This window comes from Epinephelus moara, chromosome 6 (genome assembly GCF_006386435.1).
Source record: "Epinephelus moara isolate mb chromosome 6, YSFRI_EMoa_1.0, whole genome shotgun sequence".
In the NCBI taxonomy this organism is placed as follows: Eukaryota; Metazoa; Chordata; class Actinopteri; order Perciformes; family Serranidae; genus Epinephelus; species Epinephelus moara.
Window position 1 is genome coordinate 12,256,231 of NC_065511.1, and position 19,114 is coordinate 12,275,344.

Consider the following 19,114-nt stretch of genomic DNA (forward strand, 5'->3'; position numbering starts at 1 on the left):
CAGAGGGGGTTGTAAGTAATCAAGAAAAGTTGGAACACCTGTAGGAATTGGTAGCACCAACTTTCAAGGCTTGATCAACCTCCATTGCTGCAGAACGGCTTTAAGTTGTTAACCCATTTCTTGTTCCCTGAAAAAGGCCTTTTTGTATAATTCTGAAATGTATATTATTTTTCAGTTTTGGGTAACCTTACCCTTTTTTTTAACCTCTAGCAGTTCACTACTTACCTTTGTACCATTTCAAGCTATTCATTGGACTTGAATGGCTTGAATTTCAATAAAAAACTGGAAAAATTGGGGTGTTCTAAAACTTTTGACCGGTAGTGTATATATATATAGAGAGAAAGGTGATGTTTAGAGAGCAAGCCCAAATAAGCAACTCCACTTTAGAAACAATCCCAAAGTCACGGCTAATAAGCGGACCTGGCAAGTGGAAACCCTGCGGCTTGTCCTCCTCACATTTCTTCCGTCCTCCTGCGTGCTGATGTGGAACGTATCCCGCCTCTCATTGGCTGATGCTCTTTGTCAGTCGTGTCAGACTTCTCCAGTTTTCTAGCATGCCAGATATCCAGTCGCAGTCACAGACAAGGGAGCGACTTGCTCGTAGGCTTGTTCACACATGAGGATTCGTGGTGGCAGACTATCTGCCGAGCCGACTCACCTTCGACCCAAGGTGGCTCTCAAGATCCTCTGCGACGTCAAAATCGCAGTGTAAATCGTGTAATGTGAACTAGGCTTAACCCACCTCACAACCCACTGGACTAAATGGATCTGCCACCAACGCACTGGAGCCAGACACCGCAGGACACTCCCAGAGATCCTGTGTCCATGAGCCAGACACCGCAGGACACTCCCAGAGATCCTGTGTCCATGCCTCGACAGGTCAGAGCCAAGTCTCATCCAAGGAGGCCCCACCTTGGATTAGGGGTACATCTGGGGTACCAGCACATCACAAGAATCCTCGAACAGATTGGGACCTGGGAAATTTAGAAGCCAGGTCAACACCCTGAGCTTTTTGTTCACGCTCCACAGGCCATTTCTAAACAGTTTTTGTAGTGTGGCCTGCTGCTTTTTTCTGGTGGGGGGCCACTGCCATTGGGGAGTACTGTTGCCATGAGGGGGGGTACTACTGCAACAGTATTTGGGTGGGTGGAACATGTCAGGTGGTATCCACCCGAACGCCAGAACCAAAGGTTTCCCAGCAGAACAAAGCATTGGAACAAAATAATCAAAGTTATCCACGGTGGTTTTAATGTTTTGGCTGATCGGTTTACATAATAACAACATAATATTTTAGGTTGATAGTGTTTTTTTTTCTTTTTTTACATTACATTGCCAGTATATTTTATTGAATGTGTTTGTGAGAGTCAAAGTGAGTGTGCACATGAACAAAGAAGAACTCAACAAATACCTACACTGCCTTGAGCACGTTGGACAACACCTAGGTGTTAGCTGTTAAAACTGAACAAAACTTTCATCACATACAAAGTATTATTTATTTATATTTAAAAATCAGAACATTCACAATAATCAATCAAATTCAGCAGGCATGTAGAAACAGCTGTTTACACTGGTTTGCATCTCTCTCCTTCTCTCTGTCTCTCTTCCCTGTCATTTCCCTTCTGTCTGTGATTTGCTACAATGGAGATAGGATAGATTTGAGGTTTAGTGCCAAAAGTTCTATTTATAACCACAAAGAACAAGTAGGTGAGAAACAAGAGGGGAAAAAATGATAGTATCGCAATATTTTTGTGTGCCAATATTGTATCGTGACATGGACGCCAAGTACCAATTTGTGTGTTGTATAAATAGTGAATATTACAAATGCAAATTCAACTTTTGGTAGCCTACTAGAATGATATAATCAACTGCTTTTTTCAGTCCACTAGACACATGCTGCTGCAATAAAAATGACTGAAGTGAGATTAACAGACTCAAACCTTTATCTTAGTAAATAACAGAGATGTTGACAAGGTTCTTAAGTTGGAGACATCATTGGCCATTAAAAAAGGCAATAAATTGCAATGTTTTTTATCCCAATACACACCACATTGCAACATGTTTAACATAGCAGTGATAATGTATTGCGACTTTTGTGTCGTGATAATATCATATCATATCATAGGGCCTCTGATGACTCTCATTTCACCATTTCACAGCACAAACACACTTGCAGGGGGTTGGGGTGTTATTGGGTTCTCATTTTAATACAAATCTGTTGGAAAAATTAAAAAGTTAATCAACATTAGCATAATTAGCCAGCCACAGCTATTAAAATCTGCCAGGAGTTGCCATTTCGAGTGGCAAATCAACGGTTGTCAGCTCGAAATAAAAAGCTTCTTCTACCTCTGTCTAAAATCTGAATTTATTTAAAAAATCCTGCAGCTTTTGATTGCTACATTTGCCACCCTTATCACTGTAAACCTCTGTACTGGAAGATTGGAAAGCTTAACACAGCAACGGTAACTTAGGGGGCCGGGGATTAGCCCACAGTGAACCAAGATTCTGCAATTGGTTTGATAATGATGTATTGATGTTTCAGCCAGCTGCACACAGCACCTGTAACTTCAGTGTGCATACTACAGCGTGATCATAGTTTAGCATGCCACCATGCTGCTAAAGGCTGCTATAACAGGCCTGAGAGAGGCAATGTGTTTGTAATCTTTCTAGCTGTACTACAAAGTAAACTCCAATCTCAACAACAGTTGATTCAAAGCAGACTTTCTGAACTCATCTAATGTCAGCCTGAACTCAGAGAGAGACAGTATTTGTATTTTTCTATCCTGCTGTGCTCTTTTTTGTCGGAATAACACAATATCAAAGCTGAAACTCATCAGTATGTCGCCTGAGAAGAAGTGGAATTTGGAATAGAGGGCTGATTTACACCAGACTGCCATTCTAATGATCTCACCTACAGCAGGCTCCTCTCTTGTTATAAAGGTAATGTGTGTCACACCGTAAAATGCTCCCTATAGTTTCACTCTCACACCTTGAGCCCCGAGGATGACAATCGAATGTAATGAATGTTTGTCTTGTTTGTCTTACACATTGTGCTACAATGATGAACGGTATTGTTGTTTTCTGAGGCAACAACATGACAGAGGTGATGGTGGTGGGGGGGAATTAGGCTCTACTGAAATGGAGAAGGCTACAGATAGAGCGACCCAGACATAGGACATACTATCTGTCTGGTTCTGGAAGCAATTACAGCATTAAGGAGAGTGTGATAAATTGACACACTTGAACACTTCCTGATAGTAGAAGCTTGTGCTATAGGCGGCAAAGGACAGGAAGGTAATGTGATCATAGGGCCATCTAGAGTTACCAGAGATGGTCTGAGAGCGTCCGAGAGTCCCTGTTTAAAACACTGTTTGAAAAATACTGCAAGCAGTTAGATGGCGGTCTAGAAGCTTATTATGATCTGAAGAGTTGCATCTGATAGAGATGGGGAGATGGAGATGTGAGAGAGAAAGAAAAAACAGAGAGGGTGGGTACTGAGGATTATGGCTCTCCTACTGTTGGCTTTTGAAGGCTCAAGTGAGCAAAAGCCTCCTTGAGAAAAGCAGTAACAATTCGCAATCACTTCTGCGTCGTTTAAAGAAAAATGTTTCATTGTGTTTGTATTTTGGTCGATATTTTTAATGCCTATGCTAATACTTTACCCACCAACTTCACTGTTGTAAGGGTGCAACAGTATTTCTAGAGACATTCGTGCTGTGAGACCAGATTTATAAAAGTAATCTAACAATTTAAAATCACTTATTCAGAAGAGAAAATGAATGATGGGGGAATGAAGGGATGTTAAAGGCCCAGCACAACCACAGGTGCTTTCACTTACTCTGGCTGATTAGACCGCTGCTCAGGCTGAAGTGGAGCTACACTGAGAGCTATATGACATCACCAAACTCCATGTACTTGTAGAGATTTTTTTATGGCAGACAGTTTGCTTCGTCATGCTGAATAAGTACTGGTGTAATTATTAACAACTGTATTTCATTTAGGTGAGGCATTTAAAGTCACCTTATACTGTTGTATTAAACAAGATGCTATGCAGTCATATATCAGTTCAGTAATGAGAATGTGACAATGAAGAATGATTAAAAGCTAAAGTACACTATCCCCAGAGAGCAACAGAGATTCAGCCACAGTGTCGTTGAGATCAACTTATAATTTTGTTCACACCTTATGTGGATCAAATATCAAACAATTTGCTATTACTGATAAAGAATTGTCACGTACGTTTAAATAAACTTATTGGAAAAAACATGTTAAATATGGCAAATATCTGCATATGTTTACATGAAATAAAATACGAAAGTCCTGAATGGTTTCTCAGAAATGGAGAGGCAGACATACCATGATAATAATGGAAAAACATAACTATATAACATACTAAGACTAGGACGTTAATATCTTAAGTGTCACTCTAAATTAGCCTATAGTAAGTTAACAGGACAAACAATACCCAAACATTAATAGCTAAGATTTAACATCATTTAAATGCTGTTTGGTGGACTAGACATATCCCGAATTAAACAGAACACTTTTATGAAGTATCAGAGGCCGGTTGCACGAAGCACCTTGAGTCTTCTCCTTAAGGTTTCCTAAGTATTTCACCTTATCTTGGTCTTATACTTAAGGATTTACTTGCACAGAGGACCCTAGCAACCACAGTAATGAAAAAACATAAGGTACCTCTGACTGCATCTTAACGACAACATGGCTGAGTTTGTGGGGGTAAATAAGTTAATTGAAGGCATCCCAAAAAGAGTGTTCTGAGAACAGGAGAACCCAATTGACACCCTTAATGATAAGTAATTGATTTTGCACTATAATTGCATTATTTGTTTCAACACCTGGAGTTGGATCACTAGACTTTCCAAACCTGCGCTCTTCCAGCCTGTTTACAATAATGATCTGCGGTTTTATGTAACAGGATCTTTCCAATCAGTTACTGGCGAGGTATTTTATGTACACAAGTCAATCCTGTGTCGCGTCATTCACTGGATTTCAAAGGCTCTCATCTGTCTGCTGAATGTCCTTCCAAATTCAGTGCTTCATGTTTTCTGTTATTTTCAGATCAAATTTACTTTTCAGTTTCTTTCTTTTATTGAATTCCCTTAGAATTTCTTTTCTTCCTCCAATCAATTTGGTTGTCATGGCTTCTTATCCTCTTTATTTTTTTTTTTACTATCAGGCCAACCTTGTGAGAGGTAGCCAAGGCTATCACAAGTGAATGTATAAGCAAAAAATGGTCTCCATGGAAACAGTAGAATTTTATTATTGCTATAATCTCTTTCAGTTCAGTAAATGCCTTAACATCTTTTCTTGACTATGGAAACCTTTTAAGAGATTCCGTGCAACACCCTTCAGTAATTTCACCTAAGAAAACTGAATCTTAAGTGTCATACTTAAGGAGCAAACTTAAGGTATGTTGTGCAACCGGCCCCTCACTGTGCTTTGCTGTACATTTATTTCAACCCAAATTGAGAGAAATAATCAAACTGACTATTTGTTTAACAGAGTTGGTGTGATGTTGTCTCTGCAGGAGATGACAGCACTGTCAGGTTAACAGTAGCTCAGCAGGCTGTTCTGAAATTTGACATCTGCCAGCAGTAATCCCAAAACAACAACAAACAAACATTGAGTTGTTTACTGAATTAGCTCCTCAAACTCCGAGTCCAGGCTAGCTAGCATTATTAACCTCCTGCATGCCTGATCCATCCTGTAATATTAGCTTGTCCGTGGCACCGAATCAGATCCATTATTTATTTGGAGATCCAGCAGACAAGGTAAGGCTGGAAAGCGTTCTTCAGTTCTCATGACATACCATGTGGTTTTGTTAGTTTTACAAGAATCTTCCAGTCAGCGGAATTAATTGCAAATGGCAGTGTTCAACAGCCCGTCGTTGGGTGTGCCAGCTCTTGCAGTCTCCACTGGTTACTCACTTATCCCTATTTATTTTTTGTGTATAGTCAGATGTTACTAGAGTACAAGTAAAGGATGGACATATATTCTTAATGATTATTACCTTTGAAATAGTCAATGAAGGACATCACATGCTCAAATTTAATTGGATGTTTAAGTGTTGTAGAACCATATTCTCTTCTTTTGTATGACTATGATCATCTTGTTGAGCCATTTCTCAAAGCAGAAGGGTGTTGGTGATTCCCAACTGGTTAGAATCATCTTTTCGGCAGCTACCATACCCAGCATCAATGTCAGTAGCTCCTCAGATGTGTGGTTCAAAACAGACCCTGAGCATCCAGAGAGTGCCAGTTTTCGGTGAGGGGGAATATCTCTTCCTCATACCCTGGAGATCCACTGAAATATTTTGCACCAATAATTGTGTAATTGAGGACAAAGCCAGAAAAGATGTGTTAGAGAGCCCTCTGAACTTTTGCATCTGTCACATTAATGGGGAAACAGATGAATAAATTTGGTTTAGCTTGGTCTTCGAATAATAAACACTATTTTTGATGGCAGCCAAAGGCCAAGAACTGGTTGCTAATTTGTGAAAATGGTTGGCAATGGCAATCTTGCAACCGTTACTGTTGAGTCCTGTAATTGGGTTTAAGTGTTGTCTGAACATTGGACTGCTCATACATACTCCTACATAGGCAACAGCCTTTTTCACTGCTGACAATTTGACTCATAGCAGGATAAGCAATGGGGTAACTTATAACATTAACAATGGATCTGTTCCATTTAAGTGTCCTAGCCAGCCTAGCAGGCCAGTCCAGTGAGCAAGCATGCACAATAGGCCTTCCCCACAAAACACATTTTGACGTGTCACAGTAGGAAAAGCACAGGTGTAAATGGTAAAATTTAATGAATTCCATTTCGCTGCTTCAGTTTCAGGCTCCTGGTATTGTGCATGCTGGCACATGCTGTCACACTGTCAGCATGGCTTACAGGGACACTTGAATAGAACAGAGCCATCGACAGTGAGCCAGCATGCACAGTGCCAGCACCCTGGAACGGCCTCACCTAAATGGAATTAATTAAATTTCATCATTTACACCTGTGCAGAATGCCTGCCGTGACAAAAGGTTGTTAAAAAGACTACTACAGCTTTAACAGCTGCCATATAAATAGCTCCTGAAGGCTGAAAAGAGGACATCCAATTTGGTGTTAAAGTATGTTCATAAGGAAACCCAAATTACATCCAGGCATGCTCAGTTCTACATTACATATGCAACCAAATGGTGTCATATCCATACACTTAAGGTGGATCTCACTGACTGCTCGCATTTTGTTATCAGCACAATACATGAGTACGAACCCGAACAGCCCAATCCATGTATAACAGCAATAAATCAGAGCTAAAAAGTAACTGTTTTGAATTGGGTGTGTGTGTCTATGTGTGTTTTTCTTCTATAATTTTAGCCTTAATATGTGTCTACTGTGTGGGCTGCTGTGTTCCCCGCTTCCTGTCCTTGGGCTGGCCGATGTAATGGGCTGTAAAGTGGCTCAAGCTCCGAGTGTCACTCTTTAGCCCGGGAACAGAAAACACCTCCCTCCTCCCTCCCATCTCGTTATTCTCCTCCTCACTCCCACAGAGACAGCATATCAGTTAGACAGAAACTGAACCCAAAACTGATCCAACGTTTTACAATGAAGAACTGAGGAGATATATCGATCATACATCGCCTCAGTCTTTCTGCACTTGACGCAGCTCTCCACCAGGAGCGGCTGCATTTTGTCGAAATAAATTACTTCCCCCAAGACGCACACGTCTCGATTCATTGCGCGTGCACCAATGGATGAGAGGGGGAATTAATCAACAGAGCGTGGGGTTTGTGATTCTGTTCTTAGTTAGTGTTTACATCAGGATATCTCTGCTTTACAATATAATTTAGGCTGATAGGTTCGTTAATTAAAAAAGATGTTGTAATGGTAAGTCAGTGTTGTTTGCCTCTAATGACAGAAATGTCGCAGTTTGTTGATTTAGATGTTTAGTGAATGATGGATTTATACTGTATGGGTTGTGTATGATGCCCTGAACCTAAGGTTGCTGTCACGTTTGTTCAAAGGTCTGAGAGATCATGGCAAAATGTGATTGTGGTAGCACCTATTGTAGTGGGAACTACAACAGAGGCAATTTCGAGTAATTTACCAGTTGTTAACATGTCTGTCTGTCTGTCTGTCTATCTGTCTGTCTTTCTGTGGACAGATTTTCTCAATTTAATAACGTCACAGCCGTGCAAGGTGCAGTCATGAAAATGTACAGTTATCTAGTTGAGATCAAAATGAAGACTGAGTTCGTACATGGGTGAGACCGAGCAACGGGGCCAGAAGTAGGGGGCTAGGAGGTATCCATACCATTTCCCAATTTTGCATCCAATAAAATACTTGCTCCCCCACTTGTCACTCCCCCATGACTATAAATTCTGCCAGTTAGCGACTAGGGCACAAGAGCCTACGAGCTAGATAGCAGTTGTGGGTCGTGAATGTGTTTTTGGTTGTGCCAACTCCCACAATCTTTTCCCCTTCCCTTTCAACCCAAGGTTAAAGGTTCTGAAAATGAGACTTTGACCACTAATATAGCAGCAAACAACTATTTGCCATCTCATTTACTTGTTAATCACCGCCACTCTGAACTGAGCACTACCTGGGCCATGCGTGGGCAGAAGAGCGTTGCCACTTATTCATCTGTCCTGACTGATACCGCCATCCTGACCCACGGTGGCAGGAAGTGTAATGCCAGCCTCCACCCCCCTTGCAAGGTAACGCTTCATTGACCCTGTTAGACCTTGCAGCTGTTAGAATCGTTGGCACATCCAGCAGCTGCCACTTTGGCTCAGCTGCCCCTATGTTTGCTTGTGACGTGAGATTGGCTAATGTAACACCAACCAATATCCACAAAATTTTTGTTCCTAGCTTCCTGTTTTTACAGAAGACACGTGAATATGTGGAATCAAATAGCGTTTTGCCAGCCATTTCAGGGAAACTTGCTTATTTTTGTGACCATTAAGTTGCTGAAGATCAGAACACTTACTGGTGATTGGTGATTGTTATTTTCCTCCTAAACACAAATATGGGAATATATATTTTAATAAGATAATGCTCAGGGCTGAAATGAGCCTGTCTGGCCTGTGGGTGCAGCTACAAAAATGTCAGGGAGCCGTTTTATTACAATCAGTTGTCTTTTTTTTTTTATCCCTTACTCCTGTCCTTACTAACCACATTGGAATATGTTGTTTGAGAATGCTGCTCATTAATCATGTGTGCACTCAGCAAGTACCATTCAGCCTAGTAATAAGTTGATGACAGCTACATTCACTCACTGCTTGAAATACTATGTGGCATTAACAGAGAGTGTTGAAGTCTCAAAAGGCAGTAGTCAGTCCATGTGTACCAGATTCAGAACCAGTTGTGGTTCTTTTGTTTAAATTTGTCCATGTCCTTAGAGTGGTGTGGAGACACTCCTAAGGATGATAATAGAAATAACAGAGGTAAGTGAAATGATATGGGTCAGTGGCTTTGTCCATAATGCCAGGAATATATCCTTGTTTACCTCTTTATCTGCTTGAACTGCAAGACTGTGCTTTCAGTGTATTGTATTACTCTGTCTAGCAACAGCACCAACTCGTTTCCTCCGTCACGTTCTGGTTTTCCACACCTTCTGTCTGTCTCTTGACGTGTGAAGAAACATTTACCGTGCCGCTCGCCAAGTTTTAAGTGTTATGATAACAGTCCCTGGCACCACGCATCAAAGAGTGTGTGTTTGGTGGAAAGACTTCCTCACGTCTTCTCTTCTCTTCTCTTGTCATTGTCTCAGACCCTTTTAATACTCACCCATTAACCTCCGGTTGTGTAAAGTCCCTTCTTCAACTGAAGAGCTGTTGTATAGAAATGGAAAATAAAACCAAAGATTATCTCTTGTTACAGGTAGATGTATTACTCTAAAGGCTTTGCAGTGATGTTTTTATTTCGCTGTGCTCAAAGGAATTTCAATGAGATCAAAGAAGTGTTACACCCGTAAGCACATTATCATCAAGTGTTCTGGGAAGACCTGCTGTCAGCATCCCCACCAGTTTAAAGACCTTCATGTAATTTTACCGCTGTTAAATATAAGCTACCTGAGAACCCCTTTTGTGTGGCATCTTATTATATAAACAGTTGATTCCTAAAAAAGTTAAAGGTTCTGTAGGTGACATTCAGAGCATTAATATAGCAGCAAACCACTATTGGCTTTGTTAAGATACAGTAGAGTAATGGTGCACTGAGCAGGGAACTCACAGTACCTCTGTGATTTGTTGGGGTCCAGCTGCACATGCATGTTTGTGCATGTGCGTGTCCCATCAGCTAGCTCATCACCAACGCTTTGCACTGCACTCAAATGGTGGTTACCACTGATATGGGGGCGGCGTCATCGCGGAAATGTAGCGCCCACCCTGCTTAACACTGTTAGCACTCTCAGCACTGTTGCCGCTGTTTAGCACTGTTTATGAAGTTAGCACCATTAGCTGCTAGCCACCAGCTCAGTTACTTCCATGCTGAATACCGTGTCCAGACAACTCATACACTTTGAATTCCCCCATAGGGACCCTTTAAATGTACTCATCAGGAGCAAGCGGAAAGTAGTGAGTCTTTGGATATGCTTGTGATTCGTCTTTTCAGTCAGGCTCTCAGTCAGCTGGTATGCCTCTTGAACATTACATTTTATGTTGTGGTTATACTTGAGGTTCAGTGCCATAGAGGAACCACCACTTGCTTAACATAAACATATAGATTATAGCAGCTTTAAAGACCCTGAGAAGTATATATTTTAATCAGAAATCAACCAATAACTCAATATTTATAATGGTAGATTTCTTTACTGTATTTATCTTTATGTATGTATTCTTAAAGATTATTTTTAGGCATTTTCTGCTTTTGTTAGATAGTGACACAGACAAACAGTTAAGACAGAGCAGACAGAGGGGATGACATGCAGAAAAGGGCCCGGGCCGGACTTATACCCGGGCCGTTGCCGGGGGCTGAAATATTTCATTTATCTTTATGTATTTGTTTTTGTCCATGTACATGTTTTAAACAGGAATATGATCCGATATCAGATAGAAATTAACATCGGCAACCAAGATGACATGTCTCCCTGATGTTAGCATGTAGCTACATGTAGCATGTATGTAAAGTAAACACTTGCAGTTGCGTGTCTGGAGCAAATGACCATATAAAGAAGTCAGTCACGAGCTGTCATCAGCTTGTTGAGAAAGCAGAAAAAACTCTAACAGCATATACAGAACAGTCGGAGGTTTTTGCTCACATGGATCACTTTTACCTATGTTTATCTCATTATTTGAAATTTTGGCCATGTTTAATATGAACATCCTTCACTGTAACATTATATACAGTATATGTATATAGCAGAAAATTATGAAGAGCATCATAGGGCCCCCTAAATGAAATGCAAATAAGCATGCTTTTTTAATCAGAAATTTAAATTTGCTTGTTGCTTATTTTGCCATGAATATATGTTATAGAGAAATACATTAGCTCTGAAATAAACTTTTCAAAGGCTTAAAGCAAGAGCTCATTCAGTGTTTCAACATCATTCCACTCAAGTTTCATATCACTCTGGGGCTGCCCGGTGCAGCCTCGGCTCTAATGTCAGTCACTGTACAGCTCAATGGAAGGAGTTGTGGTTTTTGTGCCTTGCTCAACTTGTAAAATGGGGCACTGTACAACCTTTCTCCAACTTCAACGTAGCAACCCTTCAATCACAGACCAGCTTTTCTCTATTCTACATAGACTTCCGTTGCTCTGGTTCTGAATCCAGATATGGTTTGTTGCCAGGTTTTCACTTACCAGGAATTTGCCTTGGGGTCTGGTGCATACAGTAAACATATTAAGAGGAAATAAAAATAAAGGCAGGTTCTTCATCACACTTTGTCTTCTTTTTTCTGGGCCTCACAGCTCACCTCTAGTTGCCGTTTGTTATCATTTGTATGAATTACCATTGATGCGCTTGAGTGGCGAGCAGACATTGGCTTGGGGACGGAGTAGACAGGGCCTTGAGTGAGGCAAATGCCCTCATCCATCATCCCAATATAGAGCCCTCAGTGGAGCGCAACCATTGTCTGCAGCAGGCAAACGCCCAGGAATAGCAGATGGAGAGAGAGAGAGGCAGGGAGGGAGGGAAGGCAGAGCAGAGCTGATTTGTTTTCTGCGCTTTGTTTATCTGCATGTGTGTTTTTGAAGTTGATTAAATCTCTACCACCTGTGGTGTTTTTGTTGTTTGAAGGCGGTAATTGCAGATAATGTGTTTCTGTGCTGATCAGCAGACCGTAGAGATCCAGTACATCTGTGCTTTGGGGAACAAAATTCCTCATTGTACAGTACAAAGTGGAGTTTTCTGAAAGTTAATCTGTTTTTAATTTATTCTCATGTGTCACAGTTGTCCGCATAGATCTGTACCTCTCCTAAACTTTTTGCTTGTTGTTCTCAGGTGGCGTACCTGAGACTGTGAGGCCAAAGATCGGATGCCAGGAGGTGAAGACTTCACTCTTGGAGAATTCAAGAGGATGCTGAAAAAGCTGAGAGAGGAACTTTTGTGAACATGTTTGTATTTGTTAAGGTAAAATCCTGCACAGTTTTCCAGTAAGTATGAGAATGGAGATTACCACAGAAGGAAATGTGTCGACACCTCCAGACAGATTCATGTTGAAACAGGTTGTTGCCAAATTTCTTAATGTTAACGCCCATCCAGTAAATGCAAAAGTGGAAGAGAATAACATTGTCAGAATAGTTTTTCATAGAGTAGATGATAACATCTTGTTGTATAATTTTTACTTCTTATGTATAATTAAATCAACATGTATCATAGTGGTTTCAAAGCCTGTATGTGTACATTGTATTTTTGTCCATGCCTAAACTTAATTTTGTATTTTTTTTTACCATTCTCAACAAAAACAGATTAAACTGTTGTATTTTTGAAGGTCTCACCTCTGCCTTTCTTCTTTTCCATCTGCCAGAGAGCACTGCTGGTTGATATGTGGGACAGTGTTCTTGAGTTGGCTCTTGATAAAAGCTTATTATAGAGGCACTTCAGCCCCAGGGTACAGCAGTGCATCCTCCACTTGAGTGTAATTACAGCTTGTGGAGCTAGGTGATTTTTTTGTCTAGTTGTGGGTTTATTTGTGTGTGCCAGGGATTGATGGTGTTTATGTAACATGCGTGGTAGGGAGAACCCTTGCGAAAATGTATAGTTAAACACTCTTCACCTTCTAAAATGTATCATGATGTGAGCTGGTCGGTCAAGTAGCTCTCACAGAAAGTCAAAGTACTTTTTACACATTAGTGGTGTGATGCTAGGGATGGCAATGTCAGACTGTGATTTGGTTCAGACTAAAATATCTCAGTGCTGTTGGATGTCCTGCTGTGACATCTTTATACAGACATTCAGATGTCCCATGGGCTTCGGTGATTCCCTGACTTAGCGTTGACATTTTTGGTTCTGAGTGAAACGGCTCCACAACTATGAAATGGATTGCCATGAACTTCTCTAAACACAGTCAGGGTCCTCAGAGGCTAGATTCTATTCATTTAGGTGATCCCCTGACTTTTTATGTAGTTGCCACCATTAGGTCAAAGTTTCCACCTAACCAGAGATTTCTTGATATCTACCAGGTGCATTGACACAACATTTTGTATAAACATTAATGGTTTCCAGATGATGTATCCTACTGGCTGTAGTAATCTTCTGATTTACTCTGAGTAACACACATTAATTTCCCCTCAAAATTCATTTTAATAACTTTCTTCCTTATGACGAAACACCTGCTAAACCAATCACACGCCAATCGGCCACAGCTATAATTTGTGTTTAGTGCTAATTAGCAAATGTTAGCATGCTGACATGCCTAACTCAAGCCTCAGACATACTTTCCACGGTGAACATCTGCAGAGAGCTGTGGATTTGTACCATTCATACTACAGTAGTGGGTCTGCTGCTGCTGCCATGCTGTTTTTTGTATGCTTTTAAAGACAAATTATATAAACCCAGGTAATGGTAAAAGGAAAATGGACTGTACTTGTATAGCATTTTCCTAGTCTTCTGACTACTCAAAGCGCTTTTACACTAAATCACATTTACCCATTCACACACTGGTGCCTGAGGCTACTTTACATGGTGCAACCTGCTACTCAGTAACCATTCACAAGCTCTCACACACCGATGGAACAGCCATCGGGAGCAATTTTGGGCTTAGTGTTTTGCCCAAGGATACTTCGACATGCGGATTGGAGGAGCCAGGGAATCGAACCGCTGATCTTGTAATTAGTGGACGACCCGCGCTGCCTCCGAGCCAAAGCTGAATGGCAGATCTCCTCCCAAAGCGTCTCTTAAAAACAAGCATTCAACAGGTGTTATCTTCTTGGCAACCAGCTAGAGGTGCATGTCACCAACTGGACTGGAGTGTGGAACAAGTGACTTTATTTTGTAATTGGAGCACGTACAGTCGGCATGCTTGCCATGCATACAGTCTGTACTCAGACGTCTATATAGAGGTCCGTGCCAACCCTTGCTGCATGGGCAGATGACAAGATATATGTCACGTGAGCCAAAGCAGATCCTCACAGAAGCAGAAACTATAAATTGGCCATCAGATGGTGAACTTGCAAACCAGCAAACATCATAATATCTGAACTTCAGCATGTTGGCATAGTCATTGTGAGCATGCTAGCATGCTGACATTAGCATTTAGCTCAAACAGTACAGCCTCAGGGCCACTAGCATGACTGTAGACTCTCAGCCTTGTGTCTTTGTGAGATAAAGATCCTGTAATAGTTTTATATTTTTCTGAATATAATTTATGATGTCTGCTTCTGTGTGACGTCTGAAAGCTCTGGCTTTTCCCTGAAATCAAGATGAGACCATTTTGATTTGTGGCCAGGAAAACTGCCCGCAGAGTTCAGTCAGTTGAGTAAAACAAAATGATCCTTTACTGTTTACTGCTTGAGCTTAGGATGCCCTCACCTCTACTTCATGGCTTGTGAACACGGCATTCAGCCTCCATAGGTTATCTCTGACCAGCAATGCAGTATAATATGTGGCTGCATGTCTATTTTTACAAGCTGTAAGTAGAGATGGGTGGACTATTCTTCTCTGCTCCTGACTGCATGCCTGGATCTGCTGAATGCTGATGCAGCAAGTGACAATTACTTTTAAAAAATACAAAGAAGTATTGTGCCCACTGAGGCGGCAAAGCAGAGAGTGAATTGGCTAATTAAATACATCCAACGCTGAACCGTCAAGGGGTTCTCATTTCCTTTCTGCCCTTTCTCCACAAGTGCAAATGAAGTAGGCTCTAAATAACCCATTTGTTTCAAGCCCGCTGAGCAGAAGGAGCTACTCCACATTACTGGCTGCTGCTGCTGTTATGAACACAGCGACAGACACAGTCACCCAGGAGCCTTGAGGAGTTGCAGGCACTCTTTGTCTTTCTACCCTTGATGGACAATAGAAGTGTCAAATTAAAAGTTTTTTGGCCAGTACACCACCTTCTGTTGACACTGTGCAGCTCATTAGCCTTTTCAGACAGTTATCTCGTGAAAAATATCAGTCTGAACAAAGGTCTACTTCATATTCAGCCTTATTAATTACTTATCCGTGGTTAGAGGACAGGTTTTGTCTGCTCTTCTTTTACACATGTACAGTAAATATAAGGGAAAAAAGGAAAGGATATCCAACTGCAGCTACTAGAATAGTGCTGCATCTGATGACAGGCATCTCTGTCATCGTGATTTCATTTACAATCCTGATCTTGCTTAATTTTATGTTTGCCCACAAAATAATCCACATATCAGTCACATACAAATGAACGTTGGTTGGCCACTCCGTTTTTGATGAATGAAATTCCATGGCAGGATCTTATGAAAACATTTCAAACCCTGTTTGATAACCCTAACAAGACTTGTGTACTATAGCCACACAAATTGCTCTATGAGGCTGTGCTTAGACACAGTGATGCTTTGAGCTTTGTCCATGAATAAACAAAGCAGCTCCTCGAGACCCAGGTGAAGTTCCTGTGTCTTGCTTCAAAATATTACAATGGTGAATTTTTTTTAAATTATTATTATTTCTTTGTTGTTCCAGGTTAAATATTCTCTGAAAGCATTGAAAATTATTGATTGTAAGCTATATTTTTGAATGCAAACAGGCACATTCATTTATGGGTGTGCATGCGTACAGTACCCTCCCATCCCTGTGTGACAAAATAGGTTCCTTAAAGCCCCCGTGTAATTTGAACACTGGAATTTACTGTGTATATAATATTTTTTTGGAGTAAATATATCAAACATTGAATGACAACATTAATTACATTGTCTATCATTTGTCATTTAGACAAATGATGTCTGAATGATGTGAATATTAATGCTTTATTTAGCAAAAGTGTCAGTAAAAATGTCTTTGTTGCAGATAAAAGGAAGCATAATAGCATAGTTTCATGGCAATTTCTACAATGGTTGTCAAGACATTTTACACAACCCCACAAATGTGTACATCAAGGGTGTCAAACTCATTTAGTTCAGGGGCCACATACAGCTCAATTTGATCTCAAGTGGGCGGGACTGCTGAAACCACTGCATAATAACCTATAAATATCAACCACTTTAATTTTTTCTTTTATTCTGAAAACATTCATCCATTCACCAAACAAAGACAAAAGAAAAGTTATGTGCAAATTCAACAGTATGTCTTAGTCAGTCTACTACTCACTTTCATTACATGTGACTTTTTCTCATAATTTTCCACTTAAGTGGAAGCTGTTGAAGAAGCAGGTGAAGTCATCCCCTGCCTTACAAACCATTTACAGTCTGAAGTTTTGTCAGTGCCTCAGCGGCAGGGCTCCACTAATATTGTTTTGAGACAGAAGTCTGATACAGATTCTTTTGTACTGAAGCTGCTGGTTGACAATATTTTGCACAATGTTCAATATCTTTAAATATCACCATAGAAAGTGCCTTGCTATTTCAGACAGCTGTATTCTGGTCAGGGTGGAAAAGCCTCTGAGGCAGCAATTTGAAACCTCTCAACCTTCACATGCGCAACAACATTACATGTGCAAAGTCATCTAGAAGGCCGGATTTGACCCTTTGGTGGGCTGGTTCCGTAGATAGATAGATAGATAAACTTTATTTCGGTGTCACTCCACAACACACATTAAAAATACATGAGGGTACAGAGGGAATATGTTTATAAAAATACAATATTCAATACAATTTACCCCCCTCCCCCTTGACAAAATAAAAAGTGTTGGGGACCACTCAAATAAAGAGTTGTGAGACACCAACTAAAACATCATAAAAAAGATTATAAAAACGTACACTATAGTACCATGAAAAACAAAACACAGAACAGTTGTTTTATAAATTGGAACTCATGAAAGACAATCTTCTGTTAAGGATCAGGTGGTCCGTATGTTTGGCACCCCTGGTCTACATCATGGCGGCGCTGTCAGAAAAATCAGGGGATCACCAAAACCACAGCTCATCATCTGGGAACCATGAATGTCTGTACTAAATTTAATGATTACATTTGAAGACTTGCAAACTTTAAAACAGCTCAAATTATGTAGAGAGCAAAACAATTATTACCTGAAAGGATCCAAAAGTTGTTTCTGAAGAGAGAAAGCCAACATGCTTTGAGAGGTATTTTTATGTTCAAAAAAACATTGGTAAGGACCAAGGCCAAACATCTCAGTTTAAGGTGAGAGTTTATGGAACAGCTATAGTGAGGAACTGAAAACATGTAAAACATTAAGTAGGTTTAAAAAGTATGTATTGATCAGACTGTGATACTGATGTAGAAGAACAGTGTAGAGGAACATAAATTGTGTAAGTTGCCTTTTGTTAGTTGTTTTTTTGTGTGTGTCTGTGAGTTGTATTTTGTTTTTGTTGCTATTTTGCCTTGTTTGCCTGTTTCGGTTTGTTTTGTTGTTATTTGCTTAACATGATGTGCTGTTTAAAGTATAGGTGTTATAAGTTGTAGCTTCAGCCTACACCTTTTTCGGACTGCAGAAGTGTCTAAGTTATGTTACATTACATCACTGGAATTTTTTGCACTGTACTATTTAAGTATCTGCCATTTTCTGTGAGAGGCTGTGACTTTATTTACATGAATTTGTTGATTAATACATGATGTTCTTATTTCTATTTGCAGACTGAAATAAATTTTAAATTCTAAATTCTTCTGTTAATCCATCTAGATCTAGATAATTTACTGTATACGTGAAAACTTTGACCAGCTGGTGGCACTCGATGAAAAAGTTGGTGGGTAGCCAAAGGTATCAGGATTCATCCCCTGGGCACCATTAATATCTGTGCCAAATTTCATTTAAATATTAAAATTAAAACAAAATGGTGGACCCACTGATGTTGCCATTCCTGTAGCCATGCACATAGCAAAGCTAAAAACCTCACAATTAAAAGATGAAACATGTACATCTGTCCAGAACAAATAAGTTCCTAAAACATTTTTTCCCTGACAGAATATATGTTATTGTGTTCTATTTCATTTGGCAAGGCAGGAGTAAAAGTCAGGAGTTTTGTATCATCTCGTACTTCGACTGTGCTAAACTCGCTGCATTGCTTCACCCAGAACTCCTTGCTTCCTCTATGACTTCTCTCCCATTGGAGATAAATGTCCATTAAAACCATATGTGACATCACACATATGGAGTGATCAAGTCCATGAGCCTCACCGTATGAATTTCAAATTGGATTTTCCAGGCCTTTGCTTTTGCTAATGTGTTTGATATTATTTTCGGATTAAGCGAGACAGTGATGTGTGAGATTACAACTTGGCTACTGTAGAAAGAAAGAGATCCTTTTGGGAGAGGTCAAGCCATAAAGCTTGTCTCATCTCTGAGAGGAAATGAGGCATTAGATTGAGTTCCCGTTTTAGTCACCCAATCCTAATGGGTCATCTATCCTGAGAATCTTGGAGTCATTCTGCGAAACAGGAATCACAGAATCTTTGCTCTTTTCCTGAGTCACTGTAAAGGTGAAAAGTTAAGACAAAAACAATCTTGAAGTCAGCTTAGTTATATCCATAGTTCCCAAAGGACTGCACAGGTGGTACTGTCAGGTCTGTTCCTGGATTTGAGAA

The 19,114-nt window shown here is 40.3% G+C and overlaps 1 protein-coding gene across 1 annotated transcript in view; it reads left to right on the forward strand.

Moving 5' to 3' along the window:
• Positions 1 to 12,940, forward strand: part of ube3d (ubiquitin protein ligase E3D) — a 33,993-nt gene extending 21,053 nt beyond the window's left edge. Inside the window, exon 10 of the mRNA XM_050046514.1 lies at positions 12,452 to 12,940. Coding sequence (XP_049902471.1) covers positions 12,452 to 12,472 — 21 coding nt within the window. The 3' untranslated portion in view covers positions 12,473 to 12,940. The remainder of the gene's footprint in view (positions 1 to 12,451) is intronic.
• Positions 12,941 to 19,114: the final 6,174 nt, after the last annotated feature.